Source organism: Halichoerus grypus, chromosome 6 (assembly GCF_964656455.1).
Source record: "Halichoerus grypus chromosome 6, mHalGry1.hap1.1, whole genome shotgun sequence".
In the NCBI taxonomy this organism is placed as follows: Eukaryota; Metazoa; Chordata; class Mammalia; order Carnivora; family Phocidae; genus Halichoerus; species Halichoerus grypus.
In genome coordinates, this window is record NC_135717.1 from 8821616 (window position 1) to 8844258 (window position 22643).

Genomic DNA, 22643 nt, shown 5'->3' on the forward strand with positions numbered 1-22643 from the left:
AGGTCGGGCTGGCTGCTGCGTGAGGCTGGGAGTGGGGCACCAGGCTGGGCTGAGGGTGGGGAGAGCCTCCCAGCGCCAGGCCAGCGAGTGCAGCTTGGCTGCATGGGAGCTGGGGAGCCACAGAGGGTTTCCAAGGAGAAACAGTCTCCTCACATCGATCAGTTTCCAAGGACAAAGGCGTGTCCTCTCTCAATGTCTCTGGGACGTTCTCTCTCTCGCCTCGCTTCCCAATTAGAGTGCCAGCCGCCCCACTAATCTCCCTGCCGTGTCACCCTTCTGATTCCTCTTCCCAAGAGGGAAGTCCCCAAACACCTGTCTGACCACATCACGCCTCCCGGAAACCTTCCACTGGCTCCCATCATCTATGGAATAGATGTCCTGTATCCAGTGTGGAGAGTAGACCGAAGGGGGTCTGTCTCAAGAGGCTGTCACTCAGACCAGTCAATTAACTTAAGGAAAAAAGATGATCTCTGGGGACAAAAAGCTCTGAGAATGACCCTGCCCCCTCGAGACTTTTCTTGAGTCGGAGGTGCCATGGGCTCTTACAGTCCATAGCGGGTTAAAATCAGACGTCCCTCCTCACTTCCTCCCTGTGTGGTGACCCTTCTACTGGCTCTGGCTTTGCCACCTCACTCTAAGAGGGCATCGGATTTCTCCATGTCTCAAAATGCCAGTGTATGAGGGGCTGGGGTCTCAGGGGCAGGAAGCCAGATGCATAAGCACAGGGACTGCTGGGTGGCCCACTGTACAAATAAAGAAGCGAAGGCCCAGAGAAGTCAAGGACCTGCCCACGTCACACAGCTGGGGTGTGGCGGAGCTGGGATCCAGGGCCCAGGCGGTTCACACTGAGCTTAGAGTTTGGGGCAGGTGACGTGTCTGACGCCAGAGCCCACACTGTCCTTCCACTACCCCAGACTCTGAGCTAGGAAGTGAAGACAGGCTCAGATGCCCAGTCCGCAGGAAGGCGGGCCAATCTGTCACCAGCTCCCTGTCACCTCTCTGCCTTGGGCCTTGGGTTCAGCACCACAAACAGCTAGCTCCTCCCAGCCTGTGAAGATTCCAGGCGGCCATCAGCCTCCTTGGCTTGCTGTAGTCACCGGAGTGCTATTTTTACACCATTTGGGCTGCCTGAGCTAGGAGAAGCCTCTGACCCTGTCCCTTTTCCCATACAGAGGAGGAGACAGACTTCGGGGAAAATCGGGCAAGCTGCACTGTTCTAGGCACCAGGGAGATAGCAGTAAACAAAACCAATAAAGATCGTGTCTTCAATGTCTTCCAACATGAGAGTGGGATCCCAGGACCCCCGGTCGAGGCTATATTCTCCTCTGCCTCTAGAGCAGGAGTCCTCCCTGACCCCCGAGTCTTCCAGACACTGCCCCTTCCAAGGGACCCTTCCTGACTGACCACACCCACCCTCCACTGAACACACACAGGCCCGAGGGCTAAGGGGTTCAAGGGGCTACCCTGTTGTCTCTTCTGGCCAGGAGTTGCTGGTAATTCCTGGCTTCAGGTTGCAGAGGGCGGGGACCCCACCTTCCCCGCTTCTCCTCCCCACTCCTAGCACCGGCACAGGGGGAGGCGTGCAGCACAGACCCTCAAGGACATGTCTTCTGATGATGGACACAGTGGCAGATTTCCCAGCGTGTCCCCGATTCTTAAATGCATCATTCCTTCATCCGAGGGAAGATAAGATCAAGACGACTGAAGAAGACTGGAGAGTCACTCGCTCAGAGGAGGCGGTCCCAGCTGGCTCACAGATGAGATTCCCCCCAGGGAGTGGAGGGAAGGGTCCAACATTTGGGAGGAGGGCAGGAGCAGGAGAGACAGAGAGAGCCACCGGAGGGGCAGGGGCGACACAGAACCGCACCCTGGAAGCCAGGGGAAGAGGAGGCTTCCAGATGGGGAAGCACCTGCCAGAGAGAGAGGCCAGGCCTGCAGAGAGGCACAGGGCCATGAGGAGTAGTACTCTGGAGGCCACAGGGTGAGCAGGTCACGGGAGTTAGGGCAGAAACCCACCATGGCTCCCGTGGCCTAGGGAAGTAGAGGTCAAGTGTGCCACACACTCCGCGGAAATTCGGTTGAGAAAGGAGAGAAAAACGTAGGGTGGTGGTCAGAGGAGGAAGTGGAGTTGAGGAAGGATGGGAATTCCATTAAAAGGAAGGAGCCCGGGAGAGGGAAGAAAGGCAGGCTTCTTGCTGGAAGGGCCAGGGAAGATGGCCGGAGAGTCCACACAGGACGTTTGCCCTCACACTGTGTGGAAGAGGGTGACTTTCCAGAAAAGCCCTGGGGTGATTTGAGGGGGCACAGGTCAGAAAGCCAGGACCTCTTGGTTTGGGGGAGGATCTGGTTGTCAGGAGCTCTGGGAAGGGGAGAGAGGCGTTGGCCCTGCTCTTGGGTGAGTAGGGCTGGATGGGCACCACCGAAGGGAGGGCGCAGGAGTGGCTGGGGGTGCTGTGAGTTCTGGGTGGCTGGAGAGAGGGAGGTGGTGGTAGCATCACCTCATCACCCCTGAGCCTGGCTCCCCCAGATCACCCATGAGCCCCACACGAGCCTGGGGCTGCTCTGACCATGTTTGCTCCTACCCAACCCCGAACCGGAGAGGTGAGGTTTAGGTGAGGTCAGGCAGGACTCCCCCACCCCTGGAGCCCTCAGAGGTCGAGAAGGAAGAAGAAAGGCTTCCCCGCTGCCCATCCAGGTCCGTCTACTCCCGAAGGGCCATTTGTCCTTACAACAACAGCAACGGGAAAATCTCTCAGAAGGTGTTGCTGTCCTTTTGATTTGTGTGAGATAAGGTGACAGGGGTTTAGGGCCTCAGCAAGATGCCTGCTGCCCAAGTTAGTCCCACCGTGGAGGAAATGCCAGGCACATTTACCCTGGCTGCTCACCCGGCCTCGGTCCCACTTAGAGCCAGGACTAGGTGGGGGCTCCGAGGCTGAGCAAGGGGAAGGTCCATTGAGTGGATTCCATGATGCTCCTTCCGTGCGCACTTCCTGCAGGGCATGGGGCTTGGTCAGCCCTCCCCCTACCCCCACCCCTGGGCCTGGACACTGGCAGGGACAGGTTGCCTCCACCATCCTCACAGCAGCCTGCTGCATTCTCCTCCGGCTTTGAGTGATTCCCAGGTCTCTAACGTGAGACAAATCTGCTGCCCCGTCACTTCCCTGTTTGATGCCCAGGGGCCCACGGCACGCTGGTACTCCTTCTGGCCCATGACAGGAGCAAGAGGTGACCCCCGCAGAGCCCTTGTTCTTGTTACCCAACAAGACTTTGACCACGCGAGCAATGGCATTTGGTGTGAAAGTAGGAACTTTCCAGAACCCATGTTTACTCTGGGGCCCGCCCATTTTACAGGTGGTAATAGTTGGGGAGGACGGACTGGCCCGGGGCCACACTGTCAGCCAGTAGCCATGCCTGGGGTCAGAACATTTCTAAGTTTCACCGATTTGCAGCCTAGGATTCCCCAAGTTGGGCTCTGGGCTGCCTCCCCACTGCTGAGCCATAGCAGGGGAGCCCTGGGGGATGCTGGGGGGCCCAGTGGCCCCTGATTTGTGCCCAGGGCCAGCCAGAGCTTCCAGTGGATGGGATGCATGCCCTCTCCTCCACCTTGCCCCCCCCCAGCCCCCTCTAGAAAGGCCCTTCTGGCACCCAGCTGCTGCCTGAGCTCACATCCTCCCCTGCCCCACCCCCAGGCAGGGGAGCACTCACATGTGGCCCCCAGGCCGGTCCTCCCTGGTGAGCATTCCCTCCTTCTCCATCAGCATTTGCCGGAAAGTCCTGACCTTCTGCCGGGTCTCCTCCTCTGAGTACCTGTAGGGGCACGGGGAAGGTGAGGGCTGCTGTCTTGGCTTTCCTTCCCTCCCTGCCTGCTCCCCCTACACCACCCCTCCCCCCATCACAGGTGCACCTTCCAGCTTGCAACGACCCGTCCGAGGTCCCACCACCAAGCAAGGCTTTCAGTGCTGGGGAAGCTCAAGACCTACCCATTTGGCACCAAGCCAGGCAAACCACCAACTAAACAAACAAGCAACAACTAGCCAAACAACCAAATGAACTAAAGGAATTGTTGTTCTTAGAGGTGGGGAGACTGTCCAGCAGAGGCTGTGTGCCCTTCCTCCCGGTCCTCCTCTACTCCAGGGCAGACTGCCCGCCCACATCCAGACTACAGTCACTCTCTGGAGACATATTAAGGGAGAAATGAAGATCCAGGCCTTTTCTGCTTTCCTGGCTTCAAAGACATCTGATCCTCACAACAGCCTTGGGAAGTCCTCAGAGCATCCCAACCTCTGCATGAGCAAGGCTGCCAAGCGGCTTGTCCCAGATCCCAGTGCTAGATCCAATGTTTCCCAGTCTGGCAGGGGAGGTGGGTGAGGTCTGGTCTTGAATGAATCCCCTGACTTCTCTATTCCCTTCTCCCTCCCTCCCTAAGCCCAGGCTCAGGCTAGGGACCAAAGTCCAGAATGATCATCCTTGCTCCCACGCCCTGGGGTCCATCATGATCCTCTCTCACTGCGCCCCTGTGACAGCCGCTGCAGGGCCTCTCAGCTCCTCTGGCATGTCCCCCTCCAGCCTGTGTCCACGCTGCCCTAGGGCAGGGGTGGGGGGGAATCTTTGCTCACCCAGCCCCTTGCCCTGTGCCTGGCACACAGCACCTGTCTGTTACTGAATGAGTCTCGGGGTCCTAAACCCCTCCCTCTCCCCTTCCTGGGCTGCAGGTCATTGTCCCAGATGGAAAACATGGTGGTGGCAAAACAGGAACCGGGTTCTGTCTTGTGTCTGTCCTCTGCTCACCAGCCGCTCTGTCCACACAGCAGACCCAGGCCTCTGCACGGAGCATGTCCATGAAAATGGCACGTCGTTGCCCCTCAGGGACCCCATGGCTGTCCTCCCTCCTCTTCTCCTCCCTTCTCCCCCACCCCCAACTTCTCCAACAGGCGTTTGGGATTGGCCCAGCCTTTTTGGAGAGCAATTTGGCAAGTCCTTGCAAAACCCTTAAAAAATGGGCACATCTTTTGACTCATAAAATTAACTTGCAGGTTTACCCTGTGGAAATAATCATGGCTAAGCACAAAGACGTGGCTCATGGGATGTTTACAGCAGGACGGATACCCCCCCCCGCCCCGTTAGGTGCCCACATTTGTGTTTCCATAGCAACCTGTACCTCGGGTGGCTCTTGTGCTAGGCTACCTGTTGACTGACTCCTCTGTGTCCTGCACTGGCCTGGGAGTTCCCTGAGGGCAGGGCCTTGTCTGTCTGGATTGCCACTGTGTCCCCAGCATCTGGCACCTTGTCTGACGTGTGGCATCCACATTTTTTTGACAAACGAGTGGCTGGTGATGGAGAGGCATTGAACTGTTTGCAGGCTGGATTTTCATTTTGGACATCTGTCTCTGGTAGCTGCACGGCTGGAGGGGAGGGATCTGGAGGCAGGGAGGCTGGCCCTGGGCTACTGTAGGGGTTTGTGCAGGAGATGGTGAAGTCGGAGCGAGAGAGTGGCCATGAGGATACAGGCGAAGAAGCGGACAACAATCCATCAAGGACGCAGGATGACTGGGGCCTGGAGACCAACTGAGGATGTCAGGGGCTACATGAGGAGCACTAGCTGCTTCTTAGCACGCATCCCCTGACCCCCAGCTGTGCTCTGTCCTTCTGCAGGTCCAGGCACCTGTGTTGTGGCCCACCGTAGGGAGGATTAAGTCATGCCTGCAAGAGCAGGGGCCCCTCTCTTCCAAGCCTGGGTCTTGGCTCATCAATGTCCACCCCAGTCCCTGTTAGCCTCAGACTTGGGCATTTGGCTGGAGGTGCCTTGGCCTTTCTTGTTGGGCAGTGCAGAGCCCTTGGTCGGCTGGGCTGTCCTGGTGCCCAGGAAGAAGGAGTGGTCGCACTTTCTAAGTGGTGGAGGCACAGAGGAACTCCTCCCACCTCACCTTCTCCTCGGGGGACAGGCTTGTCATTGGCAGCAGCATAGAGACAAACAGCAGAGGCCCTTCCACACTGCCCAGCCCCCGGCTCACAGGGCTCTGGGAGGGAGAGATAGGCTGGCTGGGCCATTAGGCATGGGGCCCTGGGCCTGGAGGGGTTGGGGAGGAGATGGTCCAAAAGCGAGGCTGGGCCAGATCCTCAGTTGAACGGGATGGGCTTCAGGCCAGTGTCCACATTCCCCGGACTCCTGGGGTCTGTGGAGCATATGAGGCTGGGTGGTAGGAGCAGAAGTCAGGGTTTCATTGAGACCTGGAGCAGGACGTGTGCAGGGAAGGGACTTAGGGCTCAACCTAGAGCCGGCAGGCTCCAGGACTCCAGCATGTGTCATTGGGAGGCCGGGAGGGCTGGATTGAATGGACGTGGAGACTTGGGGAGGACCCCTCTATGCCCCGGGACATCTTGCTGGGAGAAGCTGGGGACCCGAGGATGGGCAAAGAGGTCTTGGGTACAACCACTACCTCCAAGTCTCCTGCTCCCTCATGCCTCTTGAGGTCAACCCTCAGCCAAGGCCACGTTGGACCATGAGTAAGGCAAGAGGCCGAGAACCAGGCAGTCCTATCTTTGAGTCCTGGCACGCCCCACTTCCTAGCTCTGTGACCTTGGACAAGTCCATACACTTCTCAGCCTCAGCCTCTACATCTGTGAAATGGGGTAGTAACTTGTCTTTCAAGGCTGTCGCAAGGATTGAGGGAAATGATGCTTACAAAGCACTTTGTGCAGTGGGTGGCACATAGTAGCTGCTCAATAAATAGTAAGGACTATTTGGGGGCCCTGGGTAGCTCACTTGGTTGGGCCTCTGCCTTAGGCTCGGGTCATGATCCTGCGTCCTTGGGATCGAGCCCCGAGTCGGGCTCCCTGCTCAGCGGGGAGCCTGCTTCTCCCTCTCTCTCGGCTCCTCCGCACGGTTCGTGCTCTCTCTCTCAAATAAACAAACAAAATCTTAAAAAAAAAAAAAAAAGGACTATTTGTCACAGAGCAGGAGGGACAGAGGATCTAGTAGTCCTAGGCTCCCTGCCTTTTTCCACACCACACCCCTGCCAGGTCAGCATCGTCCCAGGTTGGGAATCACCTGGGACTCTTCTCCCTGGAGGCAAGGGCCTGGAGGCAAGGGCCGAGATAGGGAGGCTGGTACCAAACCATCCACTCCTTGTGGGGGTGGCAGCACTTGCCAGCTTAAGACCATGCAGGGGGTCCAGCTGCCGTGCCAAAATCTCAGGCTTAAAAGTCAAAGGCTTGGCCAGGGAACTGGGGACAGGGAGGGCATTGACACCTGTCTCAGTGTCCCCACCAGGAAGGGGTCACAAGGGAAGGACAGGCCAAATTCGTTGTTGCTCCCTGGATGGCCCTCTGAGGTTGGGGTGCAGTAAGGAGACACTGCATTTTCAAAGAGGTCCCCAGATTAGAAATTGTGTCATTCTGCCCGTTTCTGCCCAGACCTGGAGGTTCCTAAATAATCGCTTCCTTGGTCACTAATTTGTTCTTCCCTGCAGCTCTGCGGCGGTGGGCAGCCTTCCTCTTCCCATCTGATGGATGAGGAAACAGAACAGGGAGAAGGGAGGCCTCCAAGCTCCAGGCTCTGTGCACCTCGGGAGTCCTCACAGGAAGGGGCATAGGTGGGTGTGTGTGGGAGGGAGTCAGGGCTGGGGTGGGAGCAGCATACCACACGGGGGGGCTCTGGTCCTGGCCCTCCAGTGATTGCAGGCTGCCCGCGGAGGCTGCCGGGGAAGGTGACTCCAAAGCAGCATCAATCACCAGTGAATTAGCCAGCCATTCATCAATATTAGGGAAGGGATTGCTTTTTAATGGGGCCAAAGAATGTGTGTTCCTGTGACTAGTGGGAATATTTGTCAAATGCCTGAGAACCTGGTAAATAAGCTCGAATGAACCAGTGTTTGTAGAAACAGATATTAATGACTAGATTCTATAACAGAGCAAGGGTGCCCAGTGTTCGTGGAGCACCTTATGGGGACTGGCTGGAGGTGGGGAAGCCCCGAACATCTTTAGCCCATGGGACTCTCAGAACGACTCCCTATCGCACAGGCCAAGTAGCCGTGGCTTGCTCACGTCTGGGCTGTGCCCTCCACTGACCAGACTGCTGCTAAGGGGTGGCAGTGGGGGGCTGGTGACTTGAGAGCTAGCTTTCCAGGAGACTCCAGTCTAAGGACCACCTGGAGTGAGGGCTTGGGTGGGGGAAAGGGCACTCACTGGAGACCTGGTGGGTGCCTCCCAGAGAGGCATGGGTCCTTGATGCCAGGGGACTGACATCAAGGACATGGCCAAACGCCAACCCCTTCTGCCTAAGGCTGCCCTCATAATGACTCTCTGGTGTGCAGTGAGGGGCTGGGGGCTCCTGGAGGAGGAGATTCAGCCAGGGTGAGGAGGCTTGGAGGGGAGAGGTGCCATGAGAAGGGGCCTTAGGAGTTCCCTGATAGAATGGGGCTCTGCAAGGGGGAGAGAGGGGGCTCAGGAAGGAGGTGGGGCTCCGGGGGGGGGCGGGGAAGGAGGCAGTTTCCAAGAGTACAGAACAGAAGGCTGGCCCTCTTCTGGCCCAGGCACCCCTCCTGTTCCCTAACCTTGCCCACCTGCCCACAATCCCTTCAAGGCCTGAGTCTCCCAACTTAGCAGGATTTGTAGGTTGATAAGGTCCTCGGGCTCTCCTCTTCCCACCCCTTACTCGACCCTGTCCCTAAGGGATCTCATTTCCTCTGTCCACATCCACGGCTCATCAAACCTGGTTTCATTGCCAGCTGGAAGCCTCCTTTCAGCTGCCTTCCATCCTTTTATCGCTCCCTGCAGGGACCCTCCCCACCCGCACCTGGACCAAGTCTCTGTGCCCCAGGGACCCTGCCTGGCTGTCCCCTGAGGACCCTGGATCCAGGCCCAGCCTTGGCTCTGCCTGCAGCCAATGACTATCTCTGAGCCTCAGTGTCTTCCTGGGCTCTACGGTGATGATGAGCCATGTCTTGGCTGCCTCTTGGGGAGCCCAGGAGGCCTGGGTGGACAAAGGTGTGGTTTGGAAGCACTTTTGGACACAGGCTATCTGCCCCCATATGGCTTTGGGACCCAATGCACTCTGGGCATTTGTGATTTCTCAGCTCACTGACAGTACAAGTCTGATGGGTGAGCCCTGTTTCCCACTCAGCAGCCAGCCCACTAGTTTCAAAATACTCAGGGCAGATGCAAAATGGAACATTGGGACCACCAGCTTTCTTGGAGCTGCACCATGGGAATGGCTTTGTTCTGTTTCTTTGCCTCCACCTCCATGTGCTAGGCCTGTCCTGTCTCCACTGGACTTTTGAGGGAAGTCCCTAAAAAGATCCTTACTGACTGATCAATGCACAAGCCCTGACGAACTCCTACTCATCCTTCAAGGCCCATTCAAACATCTTTTCTCAGAATCTCTCCTCTGAGCTCCTGAAGCACTTGGCCCTCTCCTGTCCTGGCCCATAACCATGATTCTAATTTGTTTTATGGTGGAGTTGGTTATAAACATGCTTGTTTCTCTTCTGAGATGGGGAGGGAGTAGGGGGGTGAGGGGTGGTCTTTGAGGAAGGGACTCAAATCTGGCTCTGGGGCCCAACATTGCACAGCGCAGTACATGGCGCCCTTGCGTGTCCCTGTGACTGGTTCTGAACAGGACAGGTAAAACTGAAGCTTCCAGGTGTGGCCGCCGGCAGGAACTCCTCTGCTGAAACCACAGGCAGTCTCCCCGCCCCCGTAGTAAGGGCCCATTGTGCCCTCGGGCGTGGCTGCAGCACCTGCTTGGCAGAGTCCAGGAAGCTCAATAGAGCCGTTTTAGAGAAGGGCAAACTGAGACCTTGACTTGCCATGGATGTTTCGATGCTTCTTCCACACCCCACCCCCGGCCCCGCTGGACTGGATGTTTCTGGAAGACATGGACTGTGTCTCCTTGGCGTCCGTGAATCTGAGCCTAATTCAGAGCTCGACGGAGACCAGGCGTTCAGGACAGTTTATTGGTTGAATAAACGAATAAATGAATGAAGTTCGTCTGGCCTTGCAAGGGCGCCACCCCGACTGGATCAGTCTGGCCCCTGGCCTGCCCGCGGGGTTTCAAGCCTCGCCGGCCCCGCCCCGCCCCGCCCCGCCCCGCCCCCCGGCCCGCTCACCCTTGCTCCTCCATCATCTCCTGCAGTTCCATGCACTTGAGCTCCACGCGCCGCTTGCGCTCGTGGTCCAGGATCTCGCGGTGCGCGCGCTTCACCAGGCCCGGCTCCGCGGCGCGCAGCTCCTCCTCCGCCCGCGGCCAGGTCCCCGAGGAGGCGCCCGGCTGCGGGAAGCCGTTCGCCGCATCCGGGGGGGACGGCATGCTGGCCGCCCCGTTGTTCACGGTGGAGGACATGGCGGCTGGCCCCGGAGCCGCTGGCCTCGGCCCTGCGAGACAGACACAGACACCAGGCCGGTGGTCACTTCTCGGCCACCTGCTAAGCTCCTGTGCGCGGGTTAATCCTGGAGATTTAAAGGCCCACTCATGGCTCTAATCCGCGTCCTCTCATGCTTGAGGGCGGGGGCGGGGGCGGGGGCTGATGTCAGGTTAGCACCTTTGGGTCACACCTCAGGGTCACATCAGGCTTTCCCATCTGCAAAGTGGGTGGATGCTGGACTAGAATGCCTCCAACGGCCGTGGGCTTGGAATAGTCATCTCCAGGGACCTAGTAACCACCTAGGCAACGCACTCTCCCTTATACCAATTCCTGGGCCCCTGCTTGCACACCTGCTAGTAACTTCCCCAGGGAAGCACATGGGTCTCTGGGAAAATTTGTTGTCTTTTTTTTTAAGTATTTATTTATGTATTTATGTATTTATTTAATTTATTTAAGTAATCTACACCCAATGTGGGGCTCAAACTCACAGCCCTGAGATTAAGAGTTGCGTGCTCTTCCAGCTGAGCCAGCCAGGTGCCCCAGGTAAAATCTGTCAGTTTTATTTTTGTTTTTCCTTCAGCCTCAGTTAAACTTCTCCACCTCACTCTGAACACACACTGTCCTGCTGGCCTATGGGGTCACAGGCTACATGGGCTCCCCACTCCCAGTCGGTTCCCAGGGCAGCCCTGTGGGAGATGGGAAGATGCAGTTGACTGCAATCCCACCACACACGCAGTTTTCAGTTGATCTGGCCAACGTCTCCAAAGCCAGCCTTCCAGGGGTGGGCCAGATCCAGAGGGACACCCACAGGTCTGTCCCCTCCTTTGTTCTGGAAACACTGCTCCTGAAGATGTGACCAAAATGGCACCGACATTAGCTTTGCAGACAGCCGCATCCTCCTGCAGGCTCAGAGTCACGTGGGAGGCAGCATGGCTCCAAAGGTAAGAGGCCCTGGCTCCACACTAGGCTCAGAGCAGAGTATGCACACGCACCATGTGCAAGCACCCTCCTGTGCACCAAGGACCTATCTTGACAGAGGGGAGGCACCTCCAGCTATTTCCATTTCCTTTCTCCTAGGCTCCAGCTAGTTGCTAAGCAACAGAGAGGCCTCCTTCCCAGGGAGTGGGATGGGAAAGAGGGAATTGTGGAGGGAGGTGGGAAGAAGGGATTGGGCATGTCTGGACATCCTGGATGGGGCCTTTCCTGCAACACAACCCCACAACAGTCACTCCCCTCACTGGCCTTGGAGTGATGGGGGTGGGGGTGTTCGGAGCCACAAAAACTGGAAGGCAGGGAAGGGGACAGAGTGACAGGCAGTGATGGTGACGATGAGAACATAAACTCTTTTCATCCCCCTAAATCCCAAGCCCCTGGGTTCTAGGCCAGGCTCCTCTACTCCTTGCTGTGTGACGCTGAGGATGTCACTGACCTTCTCTGAGCCTCTGGTCCCTACCTGTGCCTGGGAGCATCATCTAGACTCTTCTGGAGAGGAAGGCTCTTGGGGCTTTACAGACCAAACCTGTTCTTCTAACCTCTCTCTCCATCCCTAAGCCCTGCCAGCTTCCCACCTCTGTCCTAGCCCAGCCCTGCACCCAGTTCCACCAGGGCCTCTCGTGGGGTGACCCACAAACACCACACACGCACTAAGCCCCACACGGAGCTCTGAGAGCCCTGCTCTCCACCTGCCTTGGCCATAGTGCTTGGCCATGGGTGACCCTTCTGGCTGTTGGTCACCCACACCAGGGACCAACATGTGTGGACATGTGTGGGGCTTGGAGACCCCTGTTGCCCTGGCCCACCACAGCTTACCTGTCACCAAGTTTGGTCCCCTATCCCCTCTTCTCAACATCGCTTCCATTTATCCACTTGCTCCCCTCCTGTCACCAGCAAAATCCAAGCCCCTCACTCTGATCCGCTGCCTCTACATCCTGCCTCCCCCATCCCGCACCCCCCACCCCACCATCACCATCAGCAACCTGAGAGATCAGTCCAGGAGCACATCAGACTGTGTCATGCCCTGGTTAATAGCCTCTAGTGGCTGTTGTCACCGTGGGCTCATAGGTCTGCCCTCCCCCCCCCCGCCCCCGCACTGAGGGCTGCTTAGCTTTCAACTCCTAGTGCCAGCAAAGTGCCTGAATGAGCAGGTGGAGCTTGATGCACACGGGTGGAACAAATAGAAGATAATTACAACAGGAGGCGGGATCGAGTACTGCCTCCTGCAGAGTCCTTAACAACGTGTAAGACCCCTTCACATTTTGCCTTATGCTATCTTGCAACTTCCTCCCTTGCTACGCCTCATCCTGTAGCCAACATCCAGCCCCTTGGCCTTGGTCATCAGTCCCCAGACATGTACTCTCATTCCTTTGGGCCCTTGCCCATAGAGTTCCCCTGTGCTGGAATTCCATTTCCTCTCTTTTCCACCTGGGGAGCTTCTGCTCATCCTTCAGGGCCCAGCCCAAGTGTCACCTCCTCTGGGAAGCTGTCCTGGCTTCTCAGGAAGAGTGGGCCATTATCTATTTGTGCTCCAGCTTTTGTCCTCACCTCTATAGATACTGAAGTTCAACTTGTTGTTTGCATCTGACCCCCCCTCCTGAACTGTGAGCCCTTTGAGGGGAGGGATCCCCTCATTCTGGTTCCCCAGAGCCTACCCACCACTTGGAAGAGGCATGCTGAGGGTATGGGGAGAAAGTGCTTCAGCTCCAGGGGAGCCCACGGAGCCAGGTTCTGAGCCATGCTGCCCTGCATGCTTTCTCTCTGACATGGGCGAGGCTCTCCAGCCTAGAAGTTGGCCTGAGCTCCTTGAGGGCAGCGGGGAGGGGAAGCTGGTGGGAGCAGTTCTGAGCACACTCAGATCTCCAGACCCCGTCCCGAGCAGTTCTATCCCCAGCACTAGGAGAACACCTGGCTAAGATTGCTAGCCCACTGAGGGCAATCTTTCAGGAATGGCTCTAAGAAGGAAAAGAGACGGTATATGGGCACAGGGGCAGGGGCCATCTGGATTTTCACTGGGACAGATGGTGGATTCTACCAACTTCACCTGGTGGGTTAGAGGCCGCCACCAGGCAGGAATCAGATATAGGTTATTGACTCCTGAACGCCAGGCCCCTAAGAATAGTCACTGCATGTGGAGCCCATTTCCTTCCAAGCTGCAGGTGCTGGGCCAGCCGACCAGGGAGTTACTGCAGGCACAAGGTCTCTCTGAGAGGCATCTGACCTTATCTTTTATGGAATCCCTGTGAAACTACATAAGGAGAGAGAGATATTGTGGTTATTGGAATGAATATTCTGCACTGTTGTAATCGGTGGATAAGACTGACCTGTGCTCAAAGGGAGCTGATTCATGGATCAATGTCACATTAGATGGAGGTATTTAGTGGAGGACCACAGGGCTCTGTCCTCACCCATGTCTGATCTGGTATGTTCACCACTGACTGGATGGAACATTGATAATCTGATGATCAGATTCATCGAGGACAGCACCTGGGAAGCCTCATAAATAGAGTCAGTTTCTAAAAGGACTCAGTAGGCTGGAAAGATGAAAGGAATTGAAGAAGGTGGAACACGACAGAGACAAATCCCTCACTCTGAAGCTGGATCCCAAGCTAACTTTCTAAAATTGGAATGGGATAGACATGATTTAGAAGCAGCATATTTAGGAAGGATTTAGGGGTTTTCAATGGTCACAGACCCGATTCGAGTCAATATCATATTGTGGCATGTTATCTTAGGCTGCCTCAACAAAGACATGATTTCTAGAATAGGGAGGTGATAAGAGTATACAGGTGGTCAGAATCCCTATCTTCAAATACTTGAAGGATTGTAGAGGATTTAGGCCAAACCTGGCTGAATCTGTAGGGAATCAGATAGGGTTGGGACGCCTGGGTGGCTCAGTCGGTTAAGCATCTGCCTTTGGCTCAGGTCACGATCCCAGGGTCCTGGGATCGAACACCACATGGGGCTCCCTGCTCAGCTGGGAGCCTGCTTCTCCTTTTCCCTCTGCCCCTCTGCTTGTGCTCTTTCTCTCTCTCTCAAATAAATAAATAAATAAAAGTCTTAAGAAAAAAATACTAAGATACACAGTTAAATTAAATTTGAATTTCATGAATTTCATAGTTGGGGCATAGTTATACAAAAAAAAAATCATTGTTTATCTGAAACTCAAATTTAACTGGGTGTCTTGTATTTTATAGGTCAAGCCTACCTGGGACCCACCCCAGACCTACTGAACCCGAATCTCTGGGGCATCGTTCATGTTTCCCGAGTGATTCTGACACAGACTCTCTCTGGACCAGCCATTGGGAGCTGGTGTCTGGAGCAGCAGTTCTCAGATTTTATTCAGCATCAAAGTCACCCAGAGGGTTTGTTAAAACACAGCTTTGGAGTTTCTGATTCAGTAGATCTGGGGTAGTGTCTGAGAATTTGCATTTATAACAAGTTCTCAAGTGCCCTTGACGCTGCCCGTCCTCCATCACACACTCGCCAATCTGGGCTGTTCCAGAAGAAAGCCAGGACTCCTGCAGGGAAGTCAGCTAGAGTGGACTTCAACTAAGCCCAAGACAGGATTTTTTTTTTTTTCCCTCTTAGCAATCAAACCTTTAAGAAAAAAAAGCAGTTCAGTTCATCCTAATATAAGTGAGTTCTCCATCACAGGAATGTTTGAACGGGAAGTAGACATTATATTCACTCAACAAACACCCACCCAGCATCTACTCGGGCCTGAGCCTATGAAAGGCTGGGCATTTGGAGATGAACATGACCCTATCCTGGCCATCTGGGAGCTCATCTGGGAGCTCATGGGCTGGTTTGGGAGACCAGATGGATGGTGCAGCCGTTTATTGTGATGGGAAACATGGAGGGCAAATTGGGGGTGCACTGAGAGTGAGGAGCTTTTGGGGGTCAAGCAGGCCCTCACTCTCACCCTGACCCTAACATGATAAGGTCCTTGGAAACATTTACACTGAGTTTCTTTGGAGGTAGAGCAGCAAATGGGGGAAGTCTTTAGTGCTGATTGGCTGTGAGACGCTGAGAAAGTCAGTCCCCCTCTCTGGACCCTTTTTCCCCACTGGTCAATGAAGATGGTGGACTCAAAGATCCCGCAGGTCCTTTCCCCCTCTGGAAATCCAGGCAATACTAACTTATATATATACCGCCAAGCCTTCAGCCTGGCCCCTTCCTGCTGATGTAGTCAGTGGCCAGAGCCACACCAGCCACCCCCAGAGCTCAGCCCTGAGGCTGTCAAGGGCAAGCCCAGATGGGGGGAGGGGGGAGCCATACCCACGGTGCATATTAACAATGCTGGCTGATGGGTGGGGGGACGGGCCATCTCCTCTCCTCTTGGCCAGGAAGTGGTTCAAGAGCCGGAGCCCTGACTTCCAAGTCTTATGGCTGAATCCCTGGGCTGGCCTCCATCCCTCAGACCCAAGCCAGGCTCCCCTGAGCTGGCCTGGCTGAGAACAGGATGGAACACAGTCTGGCTGCAGGTACCTTCAAGCCCAGCTCTGCTGGGAGAGATTCACTGAAGGCGAAGCAGCCTGGCAGTACTGCAGGGTCCAGTCTGCTGACAGGCACAGAGGCTTCTCAGCTAACGAGCTCATCACTCACCCCAGGGCTCAGAAGGGTAGGATGCTCAGGTACAGTAGCGACCTGGCCAGGTCTGGGGAGGGGGCAGTGGACCACATATGCATCTGAGGGGGGAGAGCAGGACCTGCCCTGGGGAACCCTGGTTTGATGGGGAGATATGGAGGCTTTTGGGGGGGACTCATGAGCTGAGGGACCTTGGTCATGTGACTAAAACTCTGTGCCTCAGTTTCCTTGCCTGTAAGATGGAACTAATAATAGCATTCTCCCTCTGGGTGTGTTGTAAAGGACTAACCCCTGGGAAATGCTATCCCAGTGCCTGGCATGCGATGAGTGTCTCATGGGTGGTACTGGTGGTCACTATCGTTGCTTGTCAATGGTGACTGTCCTCTTTTGGACACAATGGGTGTGAGGAATCCCTACACGTCCAGGTGAAGATGCCTAGGAAGCCTCAGATCAGGGGTATGAGGAGGCTATGATCTGGGGCCTGACTTGGGAGTTGTCATTACATTGGGAAGACTGAAACCCAGGAGTGAACCAGGTAGTTGTTTGGGGAGGGAGGAGAGGGCAGAGGTTAGCCAGGGCAGGGGGTGGGCACCATTCCGAGGAATTTGCTGGACTGACCTCAGCCACTTTCCCTTCCCTCCCTGTGGCTACTTCTCCCCCTTCCCATCTCAGCCTCGAGCACTAGAGAACCCCCAAGGTGGGCCCCCTGGGGCCCCCTTTGATCCCTAGAGAGCAGCACCCTTCCCTTGGGGGCTCCTTTACCTGCCCCTGCCCTCTAGAGACCCACCTCCCCAGATATAGTGCTGGGACTCGGGGCCACCACCCCCTCAAGGTACAGATTTCCATGGCTTCAAGCAAGCTCCGGATCCATGGTCACACAATTTAACCACCATCTTGCCACTAAGGTCCTTCTGTCTCCCGTTGGCCCAGGACCGGGGTGGGGAGTAGACAAAGAGCATGGATTCAGAGCCAGAAGACTTGAGCTTGAATTCTGGCTCTACCACTTCCGTCTGGGTGACCAGGGTAAGTCCTTAAATCTCCCCAAGGCTCATTTTTCGCATCTGTAAAATGGAGACAATACCCCCTACTTCATAATGTGGTGGGGCGCGGTTCATTCTTTCAGTGACAAGCTTGTTATGAAGACAGATCCTGATGACCCTCCTCACCCCACCCCATGCTGGGGGAACAAGAAAGAGACCAGAGGGCATCTGTTTTGTGAAGCTCTGGGAAGGCTTGACAAAGGCAATGGTGTTTGAATTGGCCCTTCCAAAGATGAGTCTGTAGAACGAAGAAGGAGTGGAGACAGGGCACAGCACAGGCTGAGGGCAAAGGCCTGGCCCTGCCCAGGGACCTGGGACCACGAGGGGCAGGGTCTGTGGGATGCATGATGCGGTGAAGCCAGTCTGTGAACAGAGGGTGAGCCCTCCCAGAGAAGAAGCCCAGTGTGTGGACAGGGGGGTGGGGAGGGGCAGGCCTCCTGAGTTTCCTGGAGGAATAAAATTCTGATGTGGCACATCAGAAACGTGATGGAACTTACAAACACACAGGAAACCAGGTACTTGGGTTGTGAAACTAAGTCCGGGTCTTTGTAAAAATGAGTGCGCAACCGTAGCGGCTTCTCAAGATATTTTATCAAGCTGGAAAAGAAAACCCATCTCCACTGGGTCCAAGGAATCTGGGTGTGCCCCTACCCCACCCCCACCCCTGGCACTGACATGTCCCCTGGAGCAGAAGTGGGGGTTGCTCTCCTAGTACCCCTCCCTTCCCTGGGGGACCCTTCTCTCAACCCCCAGGCCATAAGCATGAGCATGGGGAGATGGGCAAAGGTCATCAAGTAGTGGGTAGAACAAACTGGAAGCCTTCCCTGCAATCTGTACAAGGAGAGGGTGGGTCTGGGGGCTCAGGACCACGTAACAGCCCCCTCAGCCCTAGGTTCAGGTCACTCATTCATGTCACAGCTATTCAGTGAATGGCCACTCTGCCCCTGCCCCCACCCCCGAGGATAAGAAATGCAGGGGAAGATGCACTAATGCCTATAATGTAGCAAGATGAGTGCTGGGATGGGGGATATGGCAGATACGTCAACTGAGTTGGGTGTGTGGGGAGAAGCAAAGCTGGGAGGTCTTCCTGGAGGCAAGATCTTAAAGCATAAGGAGGAGTTTGTGGGACAATGAAGGGGAGGAAGGATGTCCTGGGCAGAATGTGGGGATGTGTGGGAAGAAGGCTTGAAGAGGAAAGAGGGAAGAGCATGGGCTTGTGCATGGCTGAGCACAGAGGGCTGGGGGAGGGGGGCCGGGGAACTGAGGAGCTAGGACCATACCCTGCAGGTAATGGGGAGCCAGTGAAGGCTGCTGAGCTGGGGAGGTCATGGTCAGATTTGCATTTTCAAGGATCTCTCTTGCTGCCCAGTGCCCTCACTTTTGGGGGTCCCTGCCCTTTGGAGAGAGGTCTGACCCTAAGGGTCAGCCCAGCTCAGACATAGATTTGCAAATGGCCGAAGAGCCAGCCGGGGTTCAAGGCGCTTACCATGTGCCCTAAACTGACTTAATCTCTGTGCTTAGTTTCCTCACCTGTAAAATGGGATTAATATAAATCCCTCCCCCACCCCCAGTTTAGGGGTGAAGTAATTAGCCCTTAAATTAAGGGTACATAGTAAGTTCTATGTATAAGCATTAACTGCTAGTCTTACCCATAAACAATGCCAATGGGTCTTAAAACACTACAGGCGGGAGTTAACCAGTAAGACCTATAGATCAGTATAAATCAGAACAGATCAGGTAGATAAGCACCGTTCCAAATGAGCACCAGCTTGTAAAGACTAGCAGGCCTACAAGGCGGCTTCTCACAGATAAAACCCCCACAGAGCCTGCAGCATGAAACTGGGGAGTAAGGCACTCAGGCAGGCCAGCAATGAGAGGGTTAAGCAGAGTGAGCTTCCTCCCTGCCTCCTTGGAGTCTCTCTTGGGAGGTGTTGGCACTGCTGTTTGTTACCCAACCCTCGAGAAGATGCTGCAGGGGGGAGGGAGAGCCGCTGAAAGCCTTCCTTTTAATTATTCAGCAGCCGGAGCTTCCTGCTGCCCCCGGAGGAGCTGGGAGGCAGGCTCTGGCCAGAGCCCCGGGGGCTGGGTCTGGCTGGGTTGGGGGAAGGGCCGCTTCCAGGAGGGGCAGGCAGCCTGGCCCACGAGGGTGCTGGCCCCACAGCCTGGGCTGCAGCCCTCGGGGGGAGTGGGGGTCCAGCCAGGCCTGGGCGGGGCTTGGAGCTGTCCTCTGCCTACAGCCTGGGTCTGCTGTGGAATGGATGCATGGATGCGGCGGGGCTGGCCAAACTCCTAGAGCCAGGCTGGGGTGTCCAGGGCAGGCAAGGGAGGGAGGGCAAGCCCACTCTCCACAGGAGAAAGCCCAGGTAGGTTAGCGGGCACCTGAGTCCCAAACAACCTGTCCAGACCCCCTGTGTCTCAGACACACTGCACTCTAGAACACACCAGCCCCTGCTGTTCCCTCTGCCTGGAATGCCCTTTCCCTTCCATTTTTCCCTACAAGACACTGCTCAAGCATCTCCTCCTCTGTGAAGCCTTCCCTGACCTCCCGTGGGGGACGCACCTCTGCTGTGCTCTCAGAGCCTTACCCTTGGGCTGCCACTCTGAGCATCTACTTCTTTCTACTGTGACTGCTCCCTGGCCTGGTGGGGGCTCTCCCAGGGCAGGGGCTCCAAGGGCTCTCCAAGAGTAACACCCATCTTTGTGTCCCTTGTGCCCAGCACAGAGCTTGGCACAATGCAACCCATCTGTGAGCCTTTATTAAAACATCTGTGAACTTTTATTGAAATTCAGCCTGTGTTTGTGCTGATGGGGAGCTCACTACTTATTTTTTTACCACTTCCAGAGACCTCAGCAGGAAAGGTCCCTGGTTACTGCTTCAATGTGCCCAGAATTTGCGTTTGTTGGCATTTTTTGCACAGGTCACATTGTCATATACTCGGTAAACCTTGGAGTTCAGCTCTGTCTTTGAATGGGTAGAAAGGACTTGCCTGGCATCCGGGCTCCCGCCGATCAGCCCAGGGCCCCTGTCCCTGTTTCTGCTGGCTCTGATTTGGGGTCCCAGAGCAGAGGACTTGGGTGGCAGGTCCCTAAGGACAAGGAGGCCTCAGCTGTCTGCTCCCTACAGAGGAGCCCGCAGTTGAGGTGGTACAGCCCTGGCAAGACCAGTGCAGTCCAGGACAGGCCACAGAGGGCCTGAAGCCAGAGTTCAGACTGGATTCATCAACAGAGGACAGTGGGGGAACCCACAGACCAATGCAGACCAGCATTAAGACCAATGGAATAGATCAGAACATGCAACACTGGTCATTGAAAATAATGCAGACCAGTTCAACTTGGAAGGCAGACCTGTATAGACCAGTGCTGATCCCAAACAAACAAGTAGTCTATTAGTCTCCCTTCCCTGCACTCCGGTGGAACAAAGGAACCCCGTCCCACCCAGCCCACTCTGCTTCTCTTCAGGGTCCTCACTGGACTTCGGATGGCAGACAGCTTCCCTGTGGCTGCCTGAGCTAGAATGGAGATTTGAGGTTCGGCGGGGGTGGTGTGGGGGGAGGTGTAACCGGAGAAAGAAGCTTTTCATGGCTGAGCTGTCACTGATGGCATGGGCTGCCAGGGAGGTGATCTCTGTGTTCTGGGGAGGGTCCAAGCCAGATGGCCTTGGCGAGGCATCCTGGGGAGAGATACCTGTGTGCCAGGACTCCGTACTCTCTGAGGACTCTCCCTAGCTGGCCTTTGGGGCTGAACCTGCAGTGAAATCAGACAAGCCCGTGGGCCGACATCAGTTTCCATCATGCCCTTCACCCCCTTCTCCCCGCAAGGACCAGATCCCTCAGGCTCACACCTGGGAGCTGGGCTGAGGAAGGGTAAGATGGGCCAGAAGCTGTAGGATCAGATCTCTTTTCCTTTTTGAGACTCAGTTTCCCCATCTGGCCAAAGTGTCAGGGGCCTGGGTACTACTGGGGCCAGGGTAGCGCTGGGCTCTGAGTCTCCGGTGGTCCAAGACTTAGAAGAATCAAAGTTGGTGGTGATGTGCTGCCCCGGGAGTTCTCAGCAGGAAGGATGTGTGCAGGACAGATAGAAAGCCCCTTCCACCCACTGGGGAGGGTGACAGGACAAGCCAGGGCAGCGGCCTCCACTGCCCACACAATCTCATTATGGAAAATTCCCTCTATTGACTCAGCTCTAATCAAGCAGGCTGCCCTGGGCATCCCCCCCAGGTTTCTGCTGGGCCGGGTGAGATCAAAGAGAGAGAGCCGGGCTGGGGGCTGGAGCCTCGCCTGCCATTCCCATCGATCCAGATGCGCCTCCTGTTGCTAGGCAACAGCCTCCAGTCTCTTCTGGTCCTTCCTCCCCCAGGGGCTGCAGGATCGGGCAGTAAAGGGGGAGAGAGAGAGACCCCACATTTGTTCTCTAGGTCTTCCCTTACCAAGCTAGAGATCTCTGTCACCCAGGTCCCCCTCTTACCCAGGAAGCACCCCTCCTATCCTGGCAGCTTGACCCTCCTGCAAAAATGGACCCCTTTTCTCCCCTCACATTTGTATTCATCTCCAGAATACTCAAAATTCACACCTCCTGTGCTCCACATAAACACTCAGGAAGACAGGCCCAGGGATTCTGGAGAGGACAAGGGACCCACAGGGGGTCTGCGAAAAAGTCAAGGCTACCAACTTCCAGCCCAGCGTTGGCCTCCTAGATGTAGAAGCCATTTAAGCTTCAGAGAGCAGCTCTGAATTCACACTCCCAGTTTTGAGTGGGTTGGCATTTTTTTTTTTTCTTTTTCAAAACGTAGGATGCATTTCATAGTAGTTTTTTCTTTTTTGTTTCAAGTGCTATAAGTTAAAACTGTAAGTTGTGTTTTAAAACAGGCATAAAAATGTACTGTGGGTTTTGGGGGCTGTAATTGACTAAATAATGCAAATCTGATCACTTGATCACATATGATATTTTGCATATTTTATCTACCCTATACTGCTCATCTTTCCCTTTTTTTTCTTTAGCCAAATATATGCATGCCATCCAGCAGTTGTTATGCGGTGACCTACTTATATAATGGCTTATTTAGGATTTTAAGTTGTCTCCCCACTCCGAGGTCTTTACAGCCCTTAAGGTTGGAAAGTATCTCCCTTTTCCCTCTGGTCCCTCATCAGACCTTTTTATTTAATTCAACTAAAGGACAGGAAGAGTGATGCGTTTCCCAAAGCATGAAGAGCCAGAACTCAGGAGTCCAAGGGCCCAGCCCTGAGAGCCACTGGGAGATGCACAGTCCCTGTGCGGCTGTCCCGGCGCCCTTGGTCCTGCCACTGCCGGCCATCTGCTCCCTCAGCTCTGCAGCACCGTATCACCTCCCTGACTCCCCTGCTCAGCCCCAGTCACACACTTCAACTTTGAGAGGCACAGCTTTCCAGGGTCCTTGACAAATGGTAGCCAATTAATGTCAATTAATCTGATTAGCCTAAATAGTTAATTAAGCAGTTAATTAACAACATCATTGACAATAACCTACGGCTCCTGAGGGATTGTGGGTGGGAGGCAGGAATGGTGGGGGCTCTTCTTGCTCTGGGAAGGGGTGAGTCCCTTAAGGTCAGACTGGGTGATTGGGTGGGGCCGCTCTCCCAGTCTCCACTTTGCTCTGCCATCAGCCCCAGAATCTTCATCGGGG

General features: G+C 55.4%; 1 protein-coding gene across 1 annotated transcript in view; it reads right to left on the bottom strand.

The window, feature by feature from the left end:
• SRRM3 (serine/arginine repetitive matrix 3) overlaps positions 1-22643 on the bottom strand; it is a 53252-nt gene that overhangs the window by 22808 nt on the left and 7801 nt on the right. Inside the window, exons 2-3 of the mRNA XM_036072412.2 lie at positions 10107-10371; positions 3706-3807 (exon numbers count right to left, since the gene is read on the bottom strand). Coding sequence (XP_035928305.2) covers positions 3706-3807; positions 10107-10339 — 335 coding nt within the window. The 5' untranslated portion in view covers positions 10340-10371. The remainder of the gene's footprint in view (positions 1-3705; positions 3808-10106; positions 10372-22643) is intronic.